This window comes from Uranotaenia lowii, chromosome 2 (assembly GCF_029784155.1).
Source record: "Uranotaenia lowii strain MFRU-FL chromosome 2, ASM2978415v1, whole genome shotgun sequence".
Classification (NCBI taxonomy): domain Eukaryota; kingdom Metazoa; phylum Arthropoda; class Insecta; order Diptera; family Culicidae; genus Uranotaenia; species Uranotaenia lowii.
This window is the reverse complement of record NC_073692.1, coordinates 239856547-239876446: the sequence shown is the minus strand read 5'-3', so window position 1 is coordinate 239876446 and position 19900 is coordinate 239856547. Positions and strand designations below refer to the sequence as shown.

Below are 19900 nucleotides of genomic sequence, written 5' to 3'. Positions count from 1 at the left end.
GCCAATTGGTAATTTTCTCGAAAAAGTTGGTAGGTACACTCATTTTACTGGTTGTGCTAAACGTAAAAACTTATGCTGCACAAATAACATACGACGTATTACAGAACACGACGCTAAACGTTTTTACTTACGGAAAAGGAATTAAATTTACCTTTTCTCTCGACCGGTTTCGGGCTCGATATTGCCCATCTACAGGACGATGTCCGACTAACCAGATGAAGGAAAAACACTAATACATGTTCATAGGTACTATCCATTTGAGCAAGTTGAAAAGCAATCATATCACCGCTTTTCAACTTGCTCAAACCGAATTTTCAACAACCTCACCACTCTTCGACGAATACTATTGGATAGTATGAACATGTATCAGCGTTTTTCCTTCATCTGGTCAGTCGGACATCGTCCTGTAGATGGGCAATATCGAGCTCGAAACCGGTCGACAAAAAAGGTAAATTTAATTCCTTTTTTCGTTAGTAAAAACGTAAGTGTCGTGAACTGTAGTACGTCGTTTGTTATTTGGAAAGTACATAAGAATTTTGGACTTCTTTTTTATTTTAGGCTCGGGATTTTGACCACGGTAAGATTTATTATGGCTAAAAAAAACCAGTTGCTTGAAAAAGTCCTATAAGTGGTTTTCTTCTTTATTTATTATCTAATTCATCTTCAAGATGGTAATCAAACTCGTTTTTCTCGTTGGAATTACTTTCGTAGCGTTCGAAGCTTCTCTCTTTTCGTTCTTCTACCGGATAGTTGGCATGCCAAAAGAATGCTCCATCAGAACCAGTCCTTGCGCCAAAGTCAACGTAGTCATCTCCAAAGGCATCGACTTCATGGAAATTTTGTGGATTTTCATCCACGCTTATAGAACGGCGCAAAATTTCACCTTGTTGCGATACTTTCACCTGTGGTTCTAGACCATGCACTATAATTAGAAATTTATTGCTAAGATGAATATAGAAGAAGACTTACCGAGTTCAATAATGATGGTATTCACGGCAATTATCCCGCATAATGCTATAAGCTGTACTTGGAAAGCTGTTTTTATACTAAAAGTTAACATTCTAATGAACACGTTAAACGCAGTAAACAGCAGATCAACTAGTGAAAAAGAAAAGTCACAAAAAGTTGATTTATATTAACGCTGATCGTGTTACGCTTGCACGCGTTTCTGGACAAATCATTCAGCCATGGTACGTTTGATCAGCAGCATAAATCGTTGTCGATTACGTATTACATTTAAGCTTAATCTTTTACGGAACTGATGGCGAAATTGATTTAGAAAAAGTTTTATGCAAAGTGAGCTCATTGTTGTAGAAACCAAGCAATTCCAGGAATCATTCTCTAGGAAACTGCTTTTTTTGTTACTGTTCCTAGTAGTTCGAGCTGTTTGCTATAGAAAAATTCAATAATGTGTACCTACCGTACCGTACCAGGAATATTTCGGATAATGCAATGAAACGACATACAAGCCATGAATATGGAAGAAGAAATGTATTCAAAGTATTAAAGTAGATCAGAAAGAAGAAACTTATTTCAAATATTCAATCCATCATAAAACAGATCAACCGTCAATAGTTAGTTGATTTCCACACATGATAATTCTTCGTGGCGAATAAAATTTCATATCCTTCTTATTTTATAGTAGCTTTTGAATCGTTCAAATTTCTACTGTAAGGGGATGAATAAGCCGTAGATACTTAAAATCCCGAAACAAAAAATCAAATTTTCTACATCCCTAATACTTTTTTCAAAGTTTTAAAAACTATCACACTGGTGTGTTATACTTTTCTAACATGTGTTTACTGTTTAACAGTGTTCTACACCCTAAAATTGATTGATTTTTACATTGAAAAATATTGTTTGTTGTTAATAGTTTAAGTTAAAAAAAACCACAATATGAGCATATTGAAGTGTAAGAATACCTAAACAAAATCTCATAACTAACGATATTCTATGAATCATAATGAAGCAGCGAAATAAATAATAAATTCTATTTACAATAACTGAAAAACTTTCCGCTAGCTTTTAGTGGATATTCATTATGCTGTAGCCAGTACCAATATTCTAAAGTAATTCATGATATCAGACTGTTTTTCTTTCCCTCCTCTTCTTCTACCAACTCGTTCCAATCACGCGTAAAAAATCCTTTGTTGCTATGATTCGTTTCTGCGCTTTTGCCATTAGTCGCTTCCTTCTGTGATTCTATAAAATCACTTGTAGATGAAGATACTCCAGCCAACTTTGCGTTTTGAACGCCTTTTGCTTCCACTAAACTACCACCAAAATAAGCACTCGCGTTGGTTGATGAAATTTTATCAGGGGATGTTGTAGAGCTAGGTTCATCTTGAGCTTTTTCTTGTAGAATCTTACGACTGGAGAGAATTGGAGTCAGTGATCCGGTTGATGAAGCCTTTGAAGTGTCGTTCAGTTTTTCGTTGGAAGAACGAAATCCTCCGTCTAGTCGTAAGACATGACTACGCGTAAGATCACCAAAGTTTGGAGTTACGCGTGCGTATCCTTCGTTTACCAGTTCGATTGCAATATCAATATCAGCTCCAGGTTGTGTAGTATCATACAACTCAACGCCGGGTACAGGGGAGCCTTCGCGACCTTCCCTGCTGCCTCGAAGTCCTTTGTTTTTGTATGTTACAGTTCTTGAAAGCAGTTTTCTCCATTGAGCAACTGAAAAAGAAAAAAAAGGTTTCGTTTGAGCTATAAGCATACGAATACCTTAAACAAGCTTGCACAAAAATATGCATACAGAAAGTAAACATTATCTTTGGATTAGTTTGAATAACACCCACTCTCCATTTCTTCGACTTACCGTAAGTGAGTTCCTCAAAACGAGTTACTGCAGCACGTTCCCAATCGTCGGCCCCAATGTTGGTAGTAGAAGTGACCACCGTGTTCGGTTCAACATGTGCCAGAAAACATTCAATGGCTTGAAAACGTAGGGCCAAAAAATCGGGTCGCAGTTCATATACTTCTGATGGCTGTACGAATTGATTGTCACCGTAATCGACAAAGTACAAATCCAACACTACCTGGCCGGTGATGAACTCGTTGGGCTGGATGGCCACGACTTCTGCTCGGTACCATTTGTTATCAGCGTTTAATAAAGCAGCCACTATTTGTCCGAGGTATGGCTTGCGTATTTTATGTGAATCTCTATTGTCTTCTTGGTTATAATAATCCGTCATTGTTTCAACTAGTTTATCTAGTTCTGCAGATTGTGGTCCTACAAGCTGTAGGTAAAAACGACTGGGAGATACAACAGCTGATACGAAAACTTCCAATTGCCCCGAAGAATTTGTAGATTTAAGTTTCTCAATGTTTGGGCGAATTTCTCGCACAACCGGAGTTATTGCCAGGCTAGTCGGGGGCGATCGAATTCGTGGTTCCCGTTTAATCTCCAAATCAGCTTGAGTTTTACGTAGTTCGGCATCGGCTTTAACCTTTTCCTCAATAAGCGACTTTGCCACGTTTATTTGACTTTGCGTGCCTGTTATCATTATTCTACGATTATCGTAAATTGCAGCACTTCCTTCAATCCAAACTTTGGCCAAAGATTTACGGCATATTTCCTGCAGGGCATCTCCACAGCGACCTACAAATATAGTAAGAAAATGAACTGCTTCATCCAACAAGTAGCAACCACATGCTACTAACCAATAATTTTATTACATGCCGTCATCGGTACCAAAACTTCTTCCGTTATTGTTACCTGTCGGGAAGCCTCTTTCATAATGAGTTCGTCTGCTTCTCTTATTCCAGCATCTGTACCACGTATTTCGCAAATTTGATGTGACCCGTCTAGCTCGCGGAACCGAATTGAAGTTTTAGATTTTTCTTGTATGTATTTTAGCGTAGCACCCTTTCTTCCTACCACCAGGGGAACAACGGAATTGGACAGGGTTACCTCAATAGTTTTGACTTCTTCTTCCGGTTTGCTAAGCATACGAACTAACTTGTTGCGAATGTTGGATATCGGACCAGTTTCTTCATATTCCGATTCGATACTATCGGGTGTTTCGGGTGGAAATTCATCTTTTTTCTTTCTGATATATGCATAGACACAAGCGCTACCGACACTCAGTAGAGATAGGCCAAGTATTATTGGCATCGAAGCTGTGGATTTCAGCATTATTGTTTATTTATCCAGTCCTGCCTGACGCCGCTGGAAACTTTAAGAACATAAAAACAGTTTATTACTACAGTAACGATGAAGTAAGAAATTAAATAAATTATTTTGCACAAGAAACTGTTTGTTTAGAATTAAGTAAAAATTAGTATAAACAACGCCCTCAACATTTTTATTGATATTGATATTGAAGGGAAAAAAAATGTAACAACTTCAATTCAGCTATCCTTATAGATTTCGAAAAAAACAACATCTGAGGGTGATTGTCGGTGACGTCACCGACAAATACAAACTTCGCTCTATAATTAACTTTTCTAGATGACATAATCTACAAAAGATCTACAGATCGCATTCAAGTTTGATCATGATATGCACTTAAGCTGGATAAATCGTTGTTACGCAAGTTGTGAGCATTCCTTGTTTCTAAATTTGTTTACCAAATTAACTGAGATGAGTGCTGCTAAACAGTTCGCCATGCTTTCCGTAAGCAGCAACATCAAAACGATAACCAATGCTGTTGGCTTTTTTCGTTTATCTGTGACAAGTCTTCATTTTATTGGTTTCAATACATGATAATTACGAATCAAAAATCAAAGAAAGACCGCCACGACTAATCGATGACGCCAACTTGTCGGCTTGACCCTGAAGATTATGTACCTATATGTAGATAAAAAAAACCATAGATAGCCTTGAACTTAAAATTCAATATTTTAGGCTAGGTTAAAGACACTGAAACCACTTACCAACCTTAATCCGAGGCTTTTTCAAATCCTATCGAGCGTCAACAAGATCAATAAATTGTTTCAGGTCTTTTGGTTTTGGCAATTTTAATAACGTTGCTATCGGCAATATTCCAAAGTAATTTTGATCACATCGCGACCACAACTTTTTTCACGAAATCGTGCTGCAGCATTCGGCACGGCAAGCAAGGTGTTTGTCAGCTGGCTTTCGTTCGCACCCAACACTAATACAATACAAATACAATACGCGGAATGTTTCACGCACACCTTTTAATCCAGTTGTCATTTTCATCGCAAACCAGGGTTGTCAGATGGTTTTTAAAAAAATCTGTATCAGCCTCATAAAAAAATCTGTATTTATCTGTATTTGGACTTAATCCACCCAAAACTTCTATTATTGTTTTCTATGTTAGCTTATTGCTCAATATGCAGTTTTAATGGTTTTAACTAACGAGCCTGTAGTAAACTACTATACTATATACTATAGTCTCTTTAGTTTTAACGTATTCATTATTCAAAAATTGACAATTTATTTCATTAATTGAACTTAATCTAGAGCAGTGGTTTTCAAACTTTTTTTTACTCACCGGCTCCTTTTGCATTTTTTTTAGTTCAACGCCCCCCTTAGAGAATTAAAAAAAACTTTAAAATTTTATGATCAGGAACGATGAACAACCATTTCCAGAACAAATATTTAAACTTGAAGAAAATCAGTTTGCTTTGAAAACAAAACTAATATCTTAAATTTTTCATATGTTTATATTTCGCCTTTTTTTCGAAATTTTATGAAAAATTCCTGGTTTTTGGGCGCACAAGCGAGATTTAAGAGTTGAAAATTATGAAATCCAATGTTCGAGATTTTTCCAAGTTTTTGAATAAAAATTTCAGCTACGTTTAGAGAAAAATCTGGAAAGCTTATTTCATGATTTTTTTTTTATTTTTCCTTATAAATTATTTTAAACAGTCGGAAACAATGTGTACATTGAGTGTACAACAGTATTTAAAATACGATTTTTCACCTTTTTTTCATACAAAAACAGTAACAAATTTGTAACTTTATCAAACGAAGAAATAAAAGAATAAAAGTTCGCTATGCAAAAATTTCTTTATTCTTTCCATATTTTTAATTAATATTTTCAGTGAAATCTAGTTAAAACTGACAAAACTAGATCAACATCGTATAAAAATGACAATTTAAAAAAATCTGCTCGTGATTGAGATACAAGGGCAAAACTTACTTTGCAGCTCTGCGAAATTATGTATATTTTAGTCTTAATCATGGCTGTAATTTTATGTTTAGTGATGTAATTTCATTATTTTGCTTCGTGTTTACTCGTTATTATTTCAAATCTACGTTGTTTCGTGATTTCGGAACGACCTCACCGTCCCCCTGAGCCCTTCCAGCGCTCCCCAAATTCCAAACCTGAGCTCACCACCCCTTTGGAAGTTCGCAACGTCCCCAATGGGGCGGTAGGGACCACTTTGAAAACCACTGATCTAGAGTGATAAAATTTGTAAGTTTTTTTGTTAGATATGAAAATATTAATAAAGGCTAGTTTACTCAAAAAAATTAAAAAATGCATTTTTGCTGGCCGCAACCTAACAACCTTAGTAGCAAATTTTAATAGTTTGTCGAATTTGAGCAGCATTTTGTTGAGCATCCTTCCATTTTAATACATAAAACTTTCAAACTATTTTTGTAATTGTAAAATCGGAAAGCGAAATGCGTGAGATTTAGGATTATTTTCAGATACAATACTAAATAATTAACCAAATATTAATGAATGTTATTCTGAGTAAAGAATCTCATTTCTGTTTATTGAATTTTCTCAACCTTATTTTTCAAATCTCAAAACTTATAAATGTATATTTAAGTACGAAAATAGAATTCAAGTTATTTTTTTTTGTCTTTATTAAAGAGGTTTTCAGCCACAGGCTGGTTCACCTCTATTAATTCAAGTTATTAATGAAAGTTAATTACATAATTATTAAAGAGATATTTGAATCTGATTCAATAACATAGTATTTTTATTCTAGTATAAAAGTCAATCCCTGACCTGGATATAAACATGTTATCGGTAATAAAAACGAAACTTGAAATTCAAATTCACATTACACAAGGATGTTGGGTTCCTGTCAAACAGATTTTAAACAGAAATTTTTCTGTTATCTTTTATTCAATCAATCATTCATATATCTTGCTTAGATATTTTAGTTTCAGAAACACAACGCTTTAAAAAAAATTAAATAATATCTATTTCTGACATCATTCAAAAAAGTCTTTATATTGAAGATTTATCTTATTCCCCAATCTTGCCGAAGTCTACAAAACGTTTTGACTCATACCTCAAGAAATATGAAGTATTGTATTTTGTTCATTAAATTTTGTTCATCATTCATTTTGAATAACTCAAATACAATAAATACCTGAAATTTTTTTACAGTATTCTGCAATATAAAACTCGACAAATTAAGATAAAAATATGAAATGTAATATAAACTTCAGTGATTGTGGATTTCTGTTGATAAAATTTTATTAATGAGGTCATTTCAAATCAGTGCATGGACCATAAAGACAAATCTTTATTGAAATCGTAATGAAACATCGAAATTAAATTTCGATAATTTTTTCCTGAATTTATGAACTAAAACTCGTTTTAATAAGTATGCTGGTTTAAAAAAAACTGCATATCGTATAAGAAATGAATTTGTTTTAAAATTCAAAAGTATTCTCCTACTTTATTCAGTTAAAGGGTTTTGAATTAAAATACTGACGATGCAAACCTAATTGAATCTGAAATAAGAATTTGCTATATGACTCTCGATCTATTTTCTTTTTAAAACTCTCTTAAAGTAATAATCTTAAAAACAACTCTTCTTTATAGATATCTGACTTAAGAAGAGATTTTATACTGATTTTATTATCAAAATTTGTGTACTTTGTTTGGGGGGCTATCATTTGCCGTTAAAACAATTAATTGATGATGATGAGAAAAAAGACTATTGAAGCTTCTAATAACCTAGAATCAATAACATGGACATGGTTATAGTCGTCACAAAAGCTTACTTGTAGAAGTTAAAGGTCTGGATAAATTATTTGTGCTGTTGCAAGCATTAGCGGTATACTGCAGTTGGAAAGATAAAGGTTTAAAAAGATTTAACTCAGTGATCTCATGGAAACCCATTCATCAACAATTGATTTTGATGTTTTTTTTCTAAAAAATCTGTATAAATCTGTATCAATGTTTAAAAATCTGTATAAAAATCTGTATCTGTATCTTATCTGTATTGACGTTGGAAAATCTGTATAATACAGATAAATCTGTATATATGACACCGCTGTCGCAAACAATCAGTCTGTTCAATGCGCCACTTTCATGAGATGGAATCCCGCATACTAAAAAACTATATCTTAAACAGTCCATACGAAACATCTACGGCTTCAGAAATAGTGATTGTTTCTGTAAACGTAGCTATTATATTAAACTTTATTTCTTAAACGATTAGAACGAAACATGAACGTTCATGTGGAAAAGTGATGTTATCTGAATAAGTGAATGAACGGTTTTGAGGATAACTTGAATTTTATCAATAATCGTAAAAATGATCTCAAACCGTTATCCGTAGCGTCCATGCCTTCTTTCACACTCACGTCAAAAATAGCCGAAATGAGGGTGCCAGAGATGTCAGATGATTTTTAGAAAAATCAGCATACATTGATGAACAAGTTTATTGATTTTATAAGCAGATAATAGACAGATTTCTGTTGATGTCGTGGAAATTGATCTATATTTTCGTAAAAAACAATTGAATTTAAACCATAATGACTTGCTATTTCAAAATGTGCACAAGCCGTCAGCGAATCTTTTGCTTGAATGCAATTATTAACTAAAAGGAGGACATATTAGTAAAAATGGAAATGGCGAATTTTGTGTCGTCGAAAACTCACAAAAACTAGAACGTTTCGGAGATGTTTTAACGATAACACTGATTTGAAATTTGTCTTCTGTATGTCCCTGTATGTCTCGATTTCAATGATTGTAGGTACTTAATTGAGGAAGGTTCGATTATGTTTAACGTATCTGCATTTTACTTCTTATTCGCGTTTGCCACTTTTCGCGTTCATCGTACTTGTAAACTTAAAAGCTTTTGTTTTTTTTTTAGTTTTTGGATAAAAATTAGTACAAATCGAAAAATACCTAAAATTGGCACCACTGCCCCACACTAGTAAAAAGTAAACAAGATTGTAAAATGTTGCGATCGTGCTGCTTGATGTGGGTTTTGCTAACAGAGGTGCCAGGTCGTTTTGTCGAAAATCAGGACACCGCGAAGAAAAAATCAGGATTTTTCAGGACACCCCCGAATTGGTGAAAACAAAATGCAGTTCTGCTCCGATTGCATAACTAAAGGCGAAATATAGGTGCTGAAAACGCCTCGAATTATGCAACTGAAGTGAGAACAACCTTGGGTGGCCTGCAGTTAATATCGAAAAACCTCATTTTAATGTCATTTGAATCAAAGAATCTCATTGGTTCAACTGGTTGAACTATTTTCTTTGAGATTTGTTTGATTTAACAATAAATTTAGTTATGATTTGGATATTTTTAAAAAATCAGGACAAATCAGGACATTTAAGGGCCATTTTTCAAAAATCAGGACAATTCAAGCGTTTTTGAAAAATCAGGACGGTCTCTCGAAAATCAGGACAAATCCTGATAAATCAGGACACCTGACACCCCTGTTTGCTAAGCCAAAACGTCCAGGAGCCAATGGATTCAACTTTAATAACAATCAGAAGGTAATATCACAGGTAATAATGTTGTGAAAAATAATAATTTCATATTCGTTACCCCCCAGGAATGTACATCTTTGCCCGGATCGAAAAATCGGCCCAAAATCGGTAGGATTTCGAACCGTTCAACCCGAGAATCGGTTAGAATTCTGACGAGAAATCCAACCGATTTCCGACGAATTCAGTGCCCTGGTGAAACAACTTTCCTGACGACGATAAGTTTTTGCGAGTGAGCTGTCAAAACAACCGGGTCGTTTCAAGACGGAAATCGGTTAGATTTCCTACCAAAATCTGATGGCTTTCCCATCAAAATTTGACGGTTTTCCGATCGAAATCGGACAAAAAATCCGAACGCTTTGCCCTGCTGTTTTTGTTGTTTTTCTGCCCTGATGTCAATTTTTGTTCGGATTAAAATTGTAAATAAAACACCCAAATAATTTTTGTACATAATTTTAATAAGTTTTTTGTGGCAATAAAAATATATACGAAATACAATATTTTTCATTTTGTGATTGAAATTGATTTTGTCTCCACTCGCATCGTTCCACTCTTTACCAGTGCGCTTGTACTGTTCTTCGGTGATTTGTGCCAAGACACCAACTGCCTGGGAGCCTCCCATAACCGAAATACGGCTGTTGGGCCACATGTATAGGAATTGCGGTGAGTAGGCGCGACCGCACATGCCATAGTTTCCGGCACCATACGAGCCACCAATCAAAAGGGTTAGTTTGGGAACTTTGGCACAGGCAACGGCAGTAACCATTTTGGCACCGTTTTTAGCTATACCGCCAGCTTCGGCATCTCGACCCACCATGAAACCAGTAATATTTTGGAGGAAGATAAGTGGAATCTTTTTCTGAGCACACAGTTGTAAGAAGTGAGCCCCCTTGAGAGCACTCTCGGAAAACGGCACACCGTTGTTGCCAATCACTCCTACCAGTTGACCATACATAGCATAGCATAACCGCACACGATGGTTTCTCCGTAGAATTTCTTAAATTCTATAAACCGGCTTCCGTCAAATATGCGGGCAATATCCTCACGAACATCGAAAGATTTGGTCAAGTTGGCTCCAACAATTCCGTAGAGATCTTCTGGGCTATACAGGGGAGGTTCCGGATTCGGTTGAAAACTCAAGCTGTCATGATCCATCTGTAAAAAGTTAAACATAAGATCAAAACATCTTTCCACATGTTTCAACGGAACATACCATTTCTTTCTTAGAATAGCCCGCCTGTTCATCATATCTACTATGACGGTTCAAATTCTGAACTACTTGTCTTGCCAAATAAAGCGCATGCTCATCATCAACTGCGTAATGATCAGTTACGCCTGAAGTTCAGCAATGAAGATCCGCTCCACCAAGATCTTCGGCTGAAACAACTTCTCCAGTTGCTGCCTTGACTAGCGGTGGTCCAGCTAAGAAAATCGTACCCTTCTTTTTAACGATGATGCTTTCATCAGCCATAGCCGGAACATAGGCGCCTCCAGCAGTGCAAGAGCCCATTACGACCGCGATTTGTGGAACACCTTGGGCCGACATGTTCGCCTGATTGTAGAAATTTTTTCCGAAATGCAATCGGATAGTAGGTACCACCTTTCACCGTGGCATCATTGGCAACGATAACACAATCCACCCCCTGGACACGACCAACTCCAGTAACGATTCCCGCTGAATTCACAACATCCTTTCCGTAGACATTCAGCGCTACCAACGTGTTGAACTCTAAAAACGGCGATCCGGGATCGATCAGTCGGTTGATCCGATCTTTCACCAGCAGCTTACCCTTGCTGACATGTCTCTTTACGGCTTCTGGTCCACCTCCGCTTAATACCTCTTGTGTTATAGTTTTCAGTTCCGTTACTAATTCGTTCATCTGCGCATGGTTCTCCTGCAAAAAAAACAAGCTCTTGGTAACAACACCAGCAAAAAAAAGCGAGTTAAATAAATCCAACCTTAAACTCGGCCGATTGGCGATCGATCGTGGTTTGGATCACGTTGGCTTCGGAAATATGAACCGACCTACAAGCTACTGTCCACATTGGCTACATCCACATCCACTGGCTACATCCACATTGAATGCTATAGCGGTATACCGAAGCTGCCGCGCACGCACGTACCGACCGAACCATGATGCCTCTAGATATGGTGGTCTCTCTTTGGCAAAAAGTAGACGAGGGTTGGATGCGGAGGAGGAGCCGAAATTTGACAGCTGGCTGTTCGGCTGGCTGCTGGCTGGCTGGGATGCCAGGTGCTCTTATTTTTTGTAAAACACGAAGTTTTGCCAATCATCAAGATATTGCTTAGACAAAGATTTCGCCTTGATTTTTGCAAAAAATAATTCATAGAATCGAAACAAAATCTTCCGGCTGAGCTCCGGGCTGGTAAGCAAAGCTGGAAGAAGTTGGACCTATAAACGACGGTGCCAGCTTTGTCGGTAGCGGTGAGTAACATTAATTTTGCATTACTTATGACAAATTTATGCTTATTCGACACTTTTTTCTTTCAAGAGCTATCTAGAAGCAGCAGAAAGTCATCGAATCGGATGGTAACATGGCGAGGCGTTACATTCCATCGTCCGAGAAGCGGCTGGCCCTCCTGCAGGAACATCATCTGATCTGATCGGATCTGATGGGTAGCATTTGGGAAAACCAGATGAAGTTTTTGGCACTTTTGAATGAGGAAACCGATGAGCTGAAATAGTAAAATAGGCGCAACGTTAGGCGCCTGAGCAGCATGACGATAAGTCCTAGTCTAGAGGCATCATGGACCGAACCGACCGACCGAACCGATGAGAAAAAAAACATAAACGTTTCGAATCGTTTTCGATTGACAGTCCAGCCAGTGATGTCAACCTTCCAGATTTAGACTTTTTGAACTTTCGTCAGTTGGCAGTTGGCATCTCTGGACCCGCCAAGTAAAACTGACAGAATTCGAATCGAAGCCGAACTGATGCGAACTGATCGATTTTGATTTCTGTCATTGTATGGCAGCGGAGAAATGGTTGGGAAATCCAACAGAATTCGAAGGGAAATCGAATAGATTCAAACTGACAACTAATAGTTTGACAGTAATCGGTCCGGTTGCGATATTCGTTCCGATCCGGGTGGCTACCAGAAGAAACTCAACAGTTGAGAGTTGAGTTTAGAAGTGAAATTCTGACAAACATGGAAACAGTGACCATGGTTTTTATCAAGAACCGTCGTAGTCTGAGGAGTAGGATACTGCCAGCAAAGCTCAACCTAGCTGAAAGCGAGTTTTTACCCATCCGACAGTTTCTTCAACAGCACCTCAAAATATCTTAGGTAGATGCCACAAAAGCATTTGAACCACATTGGATGACTACGATAGGGGAATTGATTATGTACATATTTATAATGAAAAACAAACTTATATGTAAGTAATAAAATTAAATAATATTTAATAGCATTATTTATCATGTAATCCGAAATCTCCATATTTTACGCCTGTGTGCGTGCTCCATTAGAGCACGATTCTCTTAACCGTTTGCATAACGTTGAGGAACATCATATCCAATCGTTTCACGACTATTGCTATAAATGTTTGGTTACAATAGGTAACCTTTTAAAAAACTGTAACAGAAACAATTTGACAACCCAAGTACACTATCCATGGGTGGTTTTTGGATGTTATCTCAACTGTTTGTTGAACAGTTCCCTCATATAAATGTTTTAACAGTTTTAAACAATTACATAACCTAACGACATATTCAAAATACTGTGAATTCGGTATTCACGATTCAACCAATATATTTTACAGTTTGAATAATCGTTTGCTAAACTTTTTTTTACGATTCATCAAATCGTCTGTTGACTATTCAAGAAATCGTTTGGTTATAATCCATATTTAGAGCAAGTTCACTGGTTGAGATGGAGATAGAAATTTTGAAGGTTTACAACACATCAGGGCTGTCCCAACGGTAGATGCAAAACACGGTTTTCGACCACGCTAAAACATTTTGGCTGGCACCGGTGTCGTATATTGCTGTTTTAGCACAGTTATCGATTTCGAAATTCCCAACAGTTATACGCCTTTGTTCCAAATTCATGCAAATTTGGAACAGGATTTCAAAATATACGACAGACCGATTTAGTTCACGGTGAGAAAATTTTAGCCAACAATGATTTCTTTCACACATGTTTGGGTAACATTGGGTGTGATAATAGTTTCTTTTTGAGATATTATTTGAATGTTTTTTTTTCGCTTCAACCACCCTATACGTAACATAAATTGAGAATAGATGTTAATAAAAACCATATCAAGTATAAATAATAGATGTCACATTATTCTCGATTTAATATAATTGAATAAAAAGCTTTTCATTTGAGCTCTACGAATTAGTGAATCCTGTCAGCGTTCTAAAAAAAAAAAAAATAAACTAAAAGAAAATTTCAATACTTTTTCGATGAGGTAAAATAAATGTTTATTGTTTGTTCTATAATTTTTGTTTTATTTGAGATATTGAGAGGTTTTTAGTTTCGTATGGATTGGTCGAAGTTTTCTTCAATATCAGCATATTTTCTGTATCCATACCTAAATTTACAAATAGTGAAACAAGTTTGCGTCAAACAAAAATGTCGACAAATCATAGGAAAATTTCCTTTGACTTTGGGATAAACATTTCTCGTTTCCTTTATCAATGTTAGCAATAACTTGAAAAAAAGATTGCTTTTTCATTTCATTTAACAAAACCTTATTCCATTGATTCAAAGCAATTTGATTGAATTAATTGAAGAATTGTTTTAATTGACCTTTTTTCCTCGTTGTGTAGTCATTTTTGCTTTTAAATTAATGAAATCCTGGTAGAATAGTTGAAATCATTGTTCTGTCAAAAAGAATATTCGTAGAATTAATTTTAAGACAACTAACCGTGAAGCTCAAAACTTATGCATTTTTTCTAATAAAATGGATTTTTTCTTCTCAATTATTGAGTGTCTGCAATGAAAGTGTTTCCGTTTTAAATTTGCTCCTACACCGGTGGGGAGTGGGTGTTTCAGCCGATTCTAAAATTTCAAATTGTGCTAAAACTGGTATACTTAAAACCAATATTTACGCCTGAACCGTTGCAGGTGCCCTCACAACACATTTGCCGTACACCGGTGTTGGGAAAATCTGATATTCGAACAGTTTCGCGCTGCAAAATTTGTATCGTATAACACTTTTTGGCCGAGGGTGATAGAAAAACACGATGTTTTACAACACCGAACCGAGTGATACAGTCGGCGTTGCAATACAGTATTCGTGCATGAAACGCTTCGGTGCTGCCATCTTTCTTATGCTCAAAACCTTAGTTGAGGGGAAAATAAAGGAAATTGACCAATTTCAGGATTTTAACATAAAGTGATATTTTCTTTTGTAAACAATTCTCTTATCACTTAAATTGATACGAATTACAAAGAAGATAATCAACTCTTTAAAACCTACAGCCAATTTTTGTCATGCCCTTGCCAATTGAATTGGCTATCATACATTTCGAGGCGCAGAGATGCCAAAAAGCTGGGTAAAAAAAATTTGTTTGTTTGAGCGGTTTTCGGGAGTAGGAGTTTCATTTTTTTATTTGAAAAATGTTATTCCGTCGGAATGTCCGGTATCAAAGTTTTAACGTCGCCTTTAATGGTCCATCATCTTTAGAAAACGGAACCCTCGCTGTTAATTCGTCGAGTGTCAATCATATCAAACGCAAATTATTTTATAATTAAACCCCATATTCCAAATTTTAGTTTGTGCTGCCGGAATGCAGAAAATGAGCACTTTTTTAAAAGATTTGTAAGCGTTTATGAAAAAAAAATCGTGCCGGAACCAAACAAAATCAACAAAGCTTTTGTTTCATAGATGAGACATGCTCAGTTGAGTGAAACCTGTATACTTATCCAATGCAAAACTCTCTCAACAACTTAGAAAAAGTTTTAAGAATGGTATTAGCACTACTATTTCAATAAAGTGAATTTGATTTCAATTTTTAAACGATCAATTCGAAATAGGAAAAATAGTAAAAATACTGAACAGCAAATGCACTTGGCATCGCTGGTTGCCCCTAATTTTATACCTTCGTTTTCTATCACACCGGTGGACGGCCAACATTTTTGATCTATTTTTCACGATACAAAAATTCCCATCTGTGCTACAGCTATCAAAATTCCTACCACTTTTTCCCAACACCATTGGACTTGCTCTTATGCGGGATGGAATGGCAGCGGTTTACATCAGTTCCAAATTTTTTGATGACGGCTTTGTAGATCGGACAAAATAGAATTGTGCGAGGAAACCTAAACAGCTGAACTGTACAAAAATATGTATCCAAAAGTGTTTTTTCGAGACTGTTGTATGTATGTATGTATGGATTTCGTTTATTGGCCGAGAGTGTTATACTCTATATCACCACAACGATTTCGGACCAAATCGGCTCAATTTCGAACAAAAATTGGTTCGATTTCGGCCAAAATCCAAACAAAAATTGGAACGATTTAGAACGAATTGCCATCATGTAGAAATTTGTTTTTATTTATTTCATCATTGCGTCATCATATGAATTTTCCAGCCATTTTACAGTGTTTCTTTATTTTGAAAAAAGAAAAATTTGTACATATATATGTAAGATATAATAATCGCAAAAATGTTGTAATTTCACTTATGCTGCTGCTTTGGACGAGCCGATTGCTGCTGTGCCTCTGTGCCTGTGTCTTTGTGCCTGGACAACTATTCTCCAGCTGTAATTTAAATGGATTGTCCTCTTGCATGTCGGCTCCGCGATAAATTTGAAGACACATCCGGCAGGAACGAACCCTTGTGATTTGGCCTCCGCTAAAATTGAAAAAAAAAATAAATTTGAAGGAAGCACTTAAATTAAATGTAACGTGATTAGGCAAACAAAATGATACTCACGCCAAGTTCACCCTGACTCGGGTAGGTATTTTCGCACTGGGTACACTTGAAGAGTCGCTCGCCCGTGTGAATTCGAGTATGTATCATGGGTACCATTCTAGTTGAATCGTTTCTGACAGCGACATTCGAATGATTGTTCGTTCGTGTGGACCTTCAGCTACCACGGAAGGGTAAAACCTTTGTCACAGAAGATACAAATGTGCGACTTTTCCCCGGTATGGATCCTTTGACGAACTCTTGGTGTTGCCACAAAATTTAGAAGCGCGCGGCCGCTCGTTCGCATGGTTTTTTAAGTGTGCGGTCTGCATCGACCGTTCCTCGCAGCTGACATCGCAATGCTTACATGGATGCATTCTTTCCTTCTTATGACGCACCAAATGGCTTCGAAGCTGTGACGGTCCACTAACTCGCGGAAACAATAGCAATGTTTCTGGAAGGAAGAAAATATCTTATATCTACTTTTCTAAAAAACTAACGTTGAATATACTCACATCAGAACGTTTTTTTTTTCATATGATTTCGCAACTGTGACTCATTGTTGAATATTGTATCATAGATTTTGCACCGAGATTCAAAATCAACGTCATAGGTTCCAATTCGAACTCGAGCACTTCCAGAAGCTGAAAAAAGTAAAAATTATTACTAAACTGAGTTTGAAAACTTAAGCAACACTTACCTGAATACATTTTCCGTCGTAAAAACTTAAGAATTCTCCTTGTTTCATCTAAAACGAAGTAAATTTTCAATTTTCTGGCGAGGACATGTGTGCCTTAAAGTTGGGATCACTATATTTCGGCAAATTCCGATCGGTTCTTCTATCCGGCAGTTAATTGCTGTGTGTCAACATGACATACAAACATTTAGAGAAAACAGCACTCGTATAGTTTCAACTTTTGGGGGAAAATCTCATAGCCCGAAATGCTTTCAGATCCGTATTGACCACTTCTAGACGGGTCTTGAATGTTGCCGCCTATGTGCTGCGCGATTCCGTGCAAAATAAGAGGAAAGCTTGGATGTGCATCTTCCTCCCCGTTGGCTTCGGTCAAAATGCACATTCTTCACCTGTTCGATTTGCGGCAGTGGACCTCAAATCCGTCTCGACATTCGCGCACGGAAACAATTTCTAACCGACCAAAACGGATCGAAAAAATTTAATGAAAAATAAAGAATTTCACATGTGCTGCAGCTTTGACAAGTAAACAAAGCGAAACCATGGTTGCTATGAGATCTGAAAACTGATCGTTTCATTTTCGACTGATGAAAACCCGGCCAAGGAAATCTAACCGAATTCGAATAAAAATCGAGCCGATCCGTACTGTTCGATTTCTGTCATTTTGGCGCGGGGAAATCGTCCGAAAAATCGAACAGAAATCAGATAAAAATTGGACAGATTCAAACTGACAACCATTACTTTGACAGTAATCGGTCCGTTTGTGAGACTCGCTCCGATCCGGGGTATATAGGTATCAATGTTATTCAGATTTTCGATAACACGGTGTGTCTAATTAGTACAATTTTTAATTAAATTGTTAATCGAGCTTTTTCTAGAAATCCCAAGACTTCTTTTATTTTGTCTTCATCGAAGTTGTTAATCAATTCGAATAGATTGTTGTATCTTTCCCAATCGTAGTGATTTCTAACGTGATTGTACTGTATACAGTGGAATAGAGCATGTTCTGTTGTGAAGTTTTCTGAACATAGTTCACATAATTTTGTATCACGGATTCGAAAGAGTCCAAGATAGTATGGTGAATAGTCGTGTCCACTAAGTAGTCGATTTGCTGTACGTATTTGTTTGTTATTCATTTCTGAATTCCAGTACCATGGCTTTAGATCAAAATTGTTTTGAAATTTGAAAAATTTCAGTCCTTTGTGATTTTCTGTCGCAATATCTTGATACCATTTGTTAGTAGTGTTGATGAAATCCTTTTTGTAGTTTCTAATTGCATCATCCAACCGCAGTTTATTTTCTAGAATAGCTGGGCATTCTAGTCCTAGTTTAGCTAGTTCATCAGCCTTTTCGTTTCCTGTTATTCCGATGTGTGACGGAAGCCATTGGATTGTAGCTTGTTTTTGCGTTGCTAGTGTGCAGATGTCGAGTGTAACTTTGTCGAATATTTTGTTTTTTAGATCTCTTTTGAGTATTTTACATGCTGCCTGTGAATCAGTGAATATGACTACTTTTCTTATGCCGTTGCCTCTTACTTGTTCTAATGCGACCCGTATTGCTAAGAGCTCAGCAGAAGTAATACTTACTTCATGAGCTAATGCTAGACTTATGCTCTCTTCCGAGGTAGCATCGAAAACTCCGAGTCCGCATTTATGGCCAGACTTGGAAGCATCCGTGAACCATTGTTCGTATAGGTGGTAGCTTGTTTTTATCATGTTTTGGGTAAGTGATTTAAGTACTATAGGAGATGTTATTTTCTTTTTAAGAGTTGACCCTATAATTTGTTCTTTAATCGTGAAATTTAGCATGTTACAAGATTTAGCCTGTAAGTATAGTATTTGAAATTCACTGTAGTTTTTAATGAATATTCTTTCAATGTACGTATACTGTGATTCTGCTTTTAAGGAATTTATGTTCAGTGACTGTAATTGTTGTGCAATTAAGTCGTTTTTGTAAATGTGCAAAGCAATCCTTTTTTTTGTGAAAAAAACCCGTTTTAGTGATAGTGGGCCTTCGCCACTTAATGCTGCCAATGAGTTTATCGGTGTAGTTTTGGAACAGCCAGTTGCTATACGTAGGCCTTGCCTGTTCGTCGTTTCTAGCATGTCACTATATTTTTTTGCCGTGTTTCCATATACACAGTAAACGAAAATTACCGAGTTCGGTAATTATTTTACCGAAATCCTAACATGTGGAGTTCGTTAAACTGTTCGGTAATTTTTTCATGGCCGAGAAGTGACAGCTGTCAAATATTACGGACCTTTTTCGGTAAAAAATAACCAAAACTCGGCAGATCATCTGTCAAAATATTGACAGTTGTTAACATGACAGCTCGTTATATTACCGAAAACCGGTATTGTTGAACCGAAATGTCTTTAAGTATTACCGAAAGGTCGGTCATTTTTAACCAAAAAACTATAAAGCTCGGTTATATGAACCGAGCAACCGGTACAGTTCACCGAAACACCTGTAATTATTACCGAAATACCTAAAACTCTAACCGAAATCCCTAAAATTTTTACCGAAATCCCTAAAATTTTTACCGAAATTCCTAAAATTTTTACCGAAATACCGTAATTATAATCGAAATATGGATCATTTTTACCGAAAAAACTGTAAAATATCGATAATATTTACCGAAAAATCTGTAGAG

The 19900-nt window shown here is 36.5% G+C and overlaps 3 protein-coding genes and 1 pseudogene across 6 annotated transcripts; all 4 read right to left on the bottom strand.

The window, feature by feature from the left end:
* Positions 1-625: 625 nt before the first annotated feature.
* Positions 626-1087, bottom strand: LOC129748287 (uncharacterized). The gene is made up of 2 exons (XM_055742830.1): positions 970-1087; positions 626-910 (listed from the first exon to the last, which is right to left on the bottom strand). The coding sequence occupies exons 1-2, from the start codon at positions 1058-1060 to the stop codon at positions 642-644; spliced, it is 360 nt and encodes a 119-aa protein (XP_055598805.1). The 5' UTR covers positions 1061-1087; the 3' UTR covers positions 626-641.
* Positions 1088-1523: 436 nt separating this feature from the next.
* Positions 1524-5089, bottom strand: LOC129748285 (tudor and KH domain-containing protein homolog). 4 transcript variants are annotated; one of them, XM_055742828.1, is made up of 5 exons: positions 4885-5089; positions 4579-4798; positions 3670-4184; positions 2825-3607; positions 1524-2682 (listed from the first exon to the last, which is right to left on the bottom strand). In XM_055742828.1, exons 3-5 carry the CDS (start codon positions 4142-4144, stop codon positions 2075-2077), a joined length of 1866 nt encoding a protein of 621 aa, XP_055598803.1. In that variant the 5' UTR covers positions 4145-4184; positions 4579-4798; positions 4885-5089; the 3' UTR covers positions 1524-2074. The 4 variants fall into 4 exon arrangements, with proteins under 4 accessions (XP_055598803.1, XP_055598804.1, XP_055598801.1 ...); XM_055742829.1 differs by having other exon boundaries at positions 4889-5089; XM_055742826.1 differs by lacking the exon at positions 4579-4798.
* A 5029-nt stretch (positions 5090-10118) lies between these two features.
* Positions 10119-12072, bottom strand: LOC129745091 (probable methylcrotonoyl-CoA carboxylase beta chain, mitochondrial; annotated as a pseudogene).
* Positions 12073-16178: 4106 nt separating this feature from the next.
* On the bottom strand, positions 16179-19482 carry LOC129748093 (uncharacterized). Its single transcript, XM_055742569.1, has 4 exons — positions 17254-19482; positions 17069-17197; positions 16578-17007; positions 16179-16496 (listed from the first exon to the last, which is right to left on the bottom strand). The coding sequence occupies exon 1, from the start codon at positions 19350-19352 to the stop codon at positions 18099-18101; it is 1254 nt and encodes a 417-aa protein (XP_055598544.1). The 5' UTR covers positions 19353-19482; the 3' UTR covers positions 16179-16496; positions 16578-17007; positions 17069-17197; positions 17254-18098.
* Between the last annotated feature and the right edge of the window lie 418 nt (positions 19483-19900).

Bases quoted from the DNA above. Each gene is read 5' to 3' on its own strand.
- LOC129748093 (XM_055742569.1), bottom strand. From the start codon at position 19,352: ATGCTAGAAACGACGAACAGGCAAGGCCTACGTATAGCAACTGGCTGT.
- LOC129748287 (XM_055742830.1), bottom strand. From the start codon at position 1,060: ATGTTAACTTTTAGTATAAAAACAGCTTTCCAAGTACAGCTTATAGCA. The intron at 911-969 runs GTAAGTCTTCTT...TGCATGGTCTAG, and splicing joins TACCATCATTATTGAACTCG to AACCACAGGTGAAAGTATCG.
- LOC129748285 (XM_055742828.1), bottom strand. From the start codon at position 4,144: ATGCTGAAATCCACAGCTTCGATGCCAATAATACTTGGCCTATCTCTA. The intron at 3,608-3,669 runs GTTAGTAGCATG...CTATATTTGTAG, and splicing joins GGCATGTAATAAAATTATTG to GTCGCTGTGGAGATGCCCTG. The intron at 2,683-2,824 runs GTAAGTCGAAGA...TTTCTTTTTCAG, and splicing joins TTTTGAGGAACTCACTTACG to TTGCTCAATGGAGAAAACTG.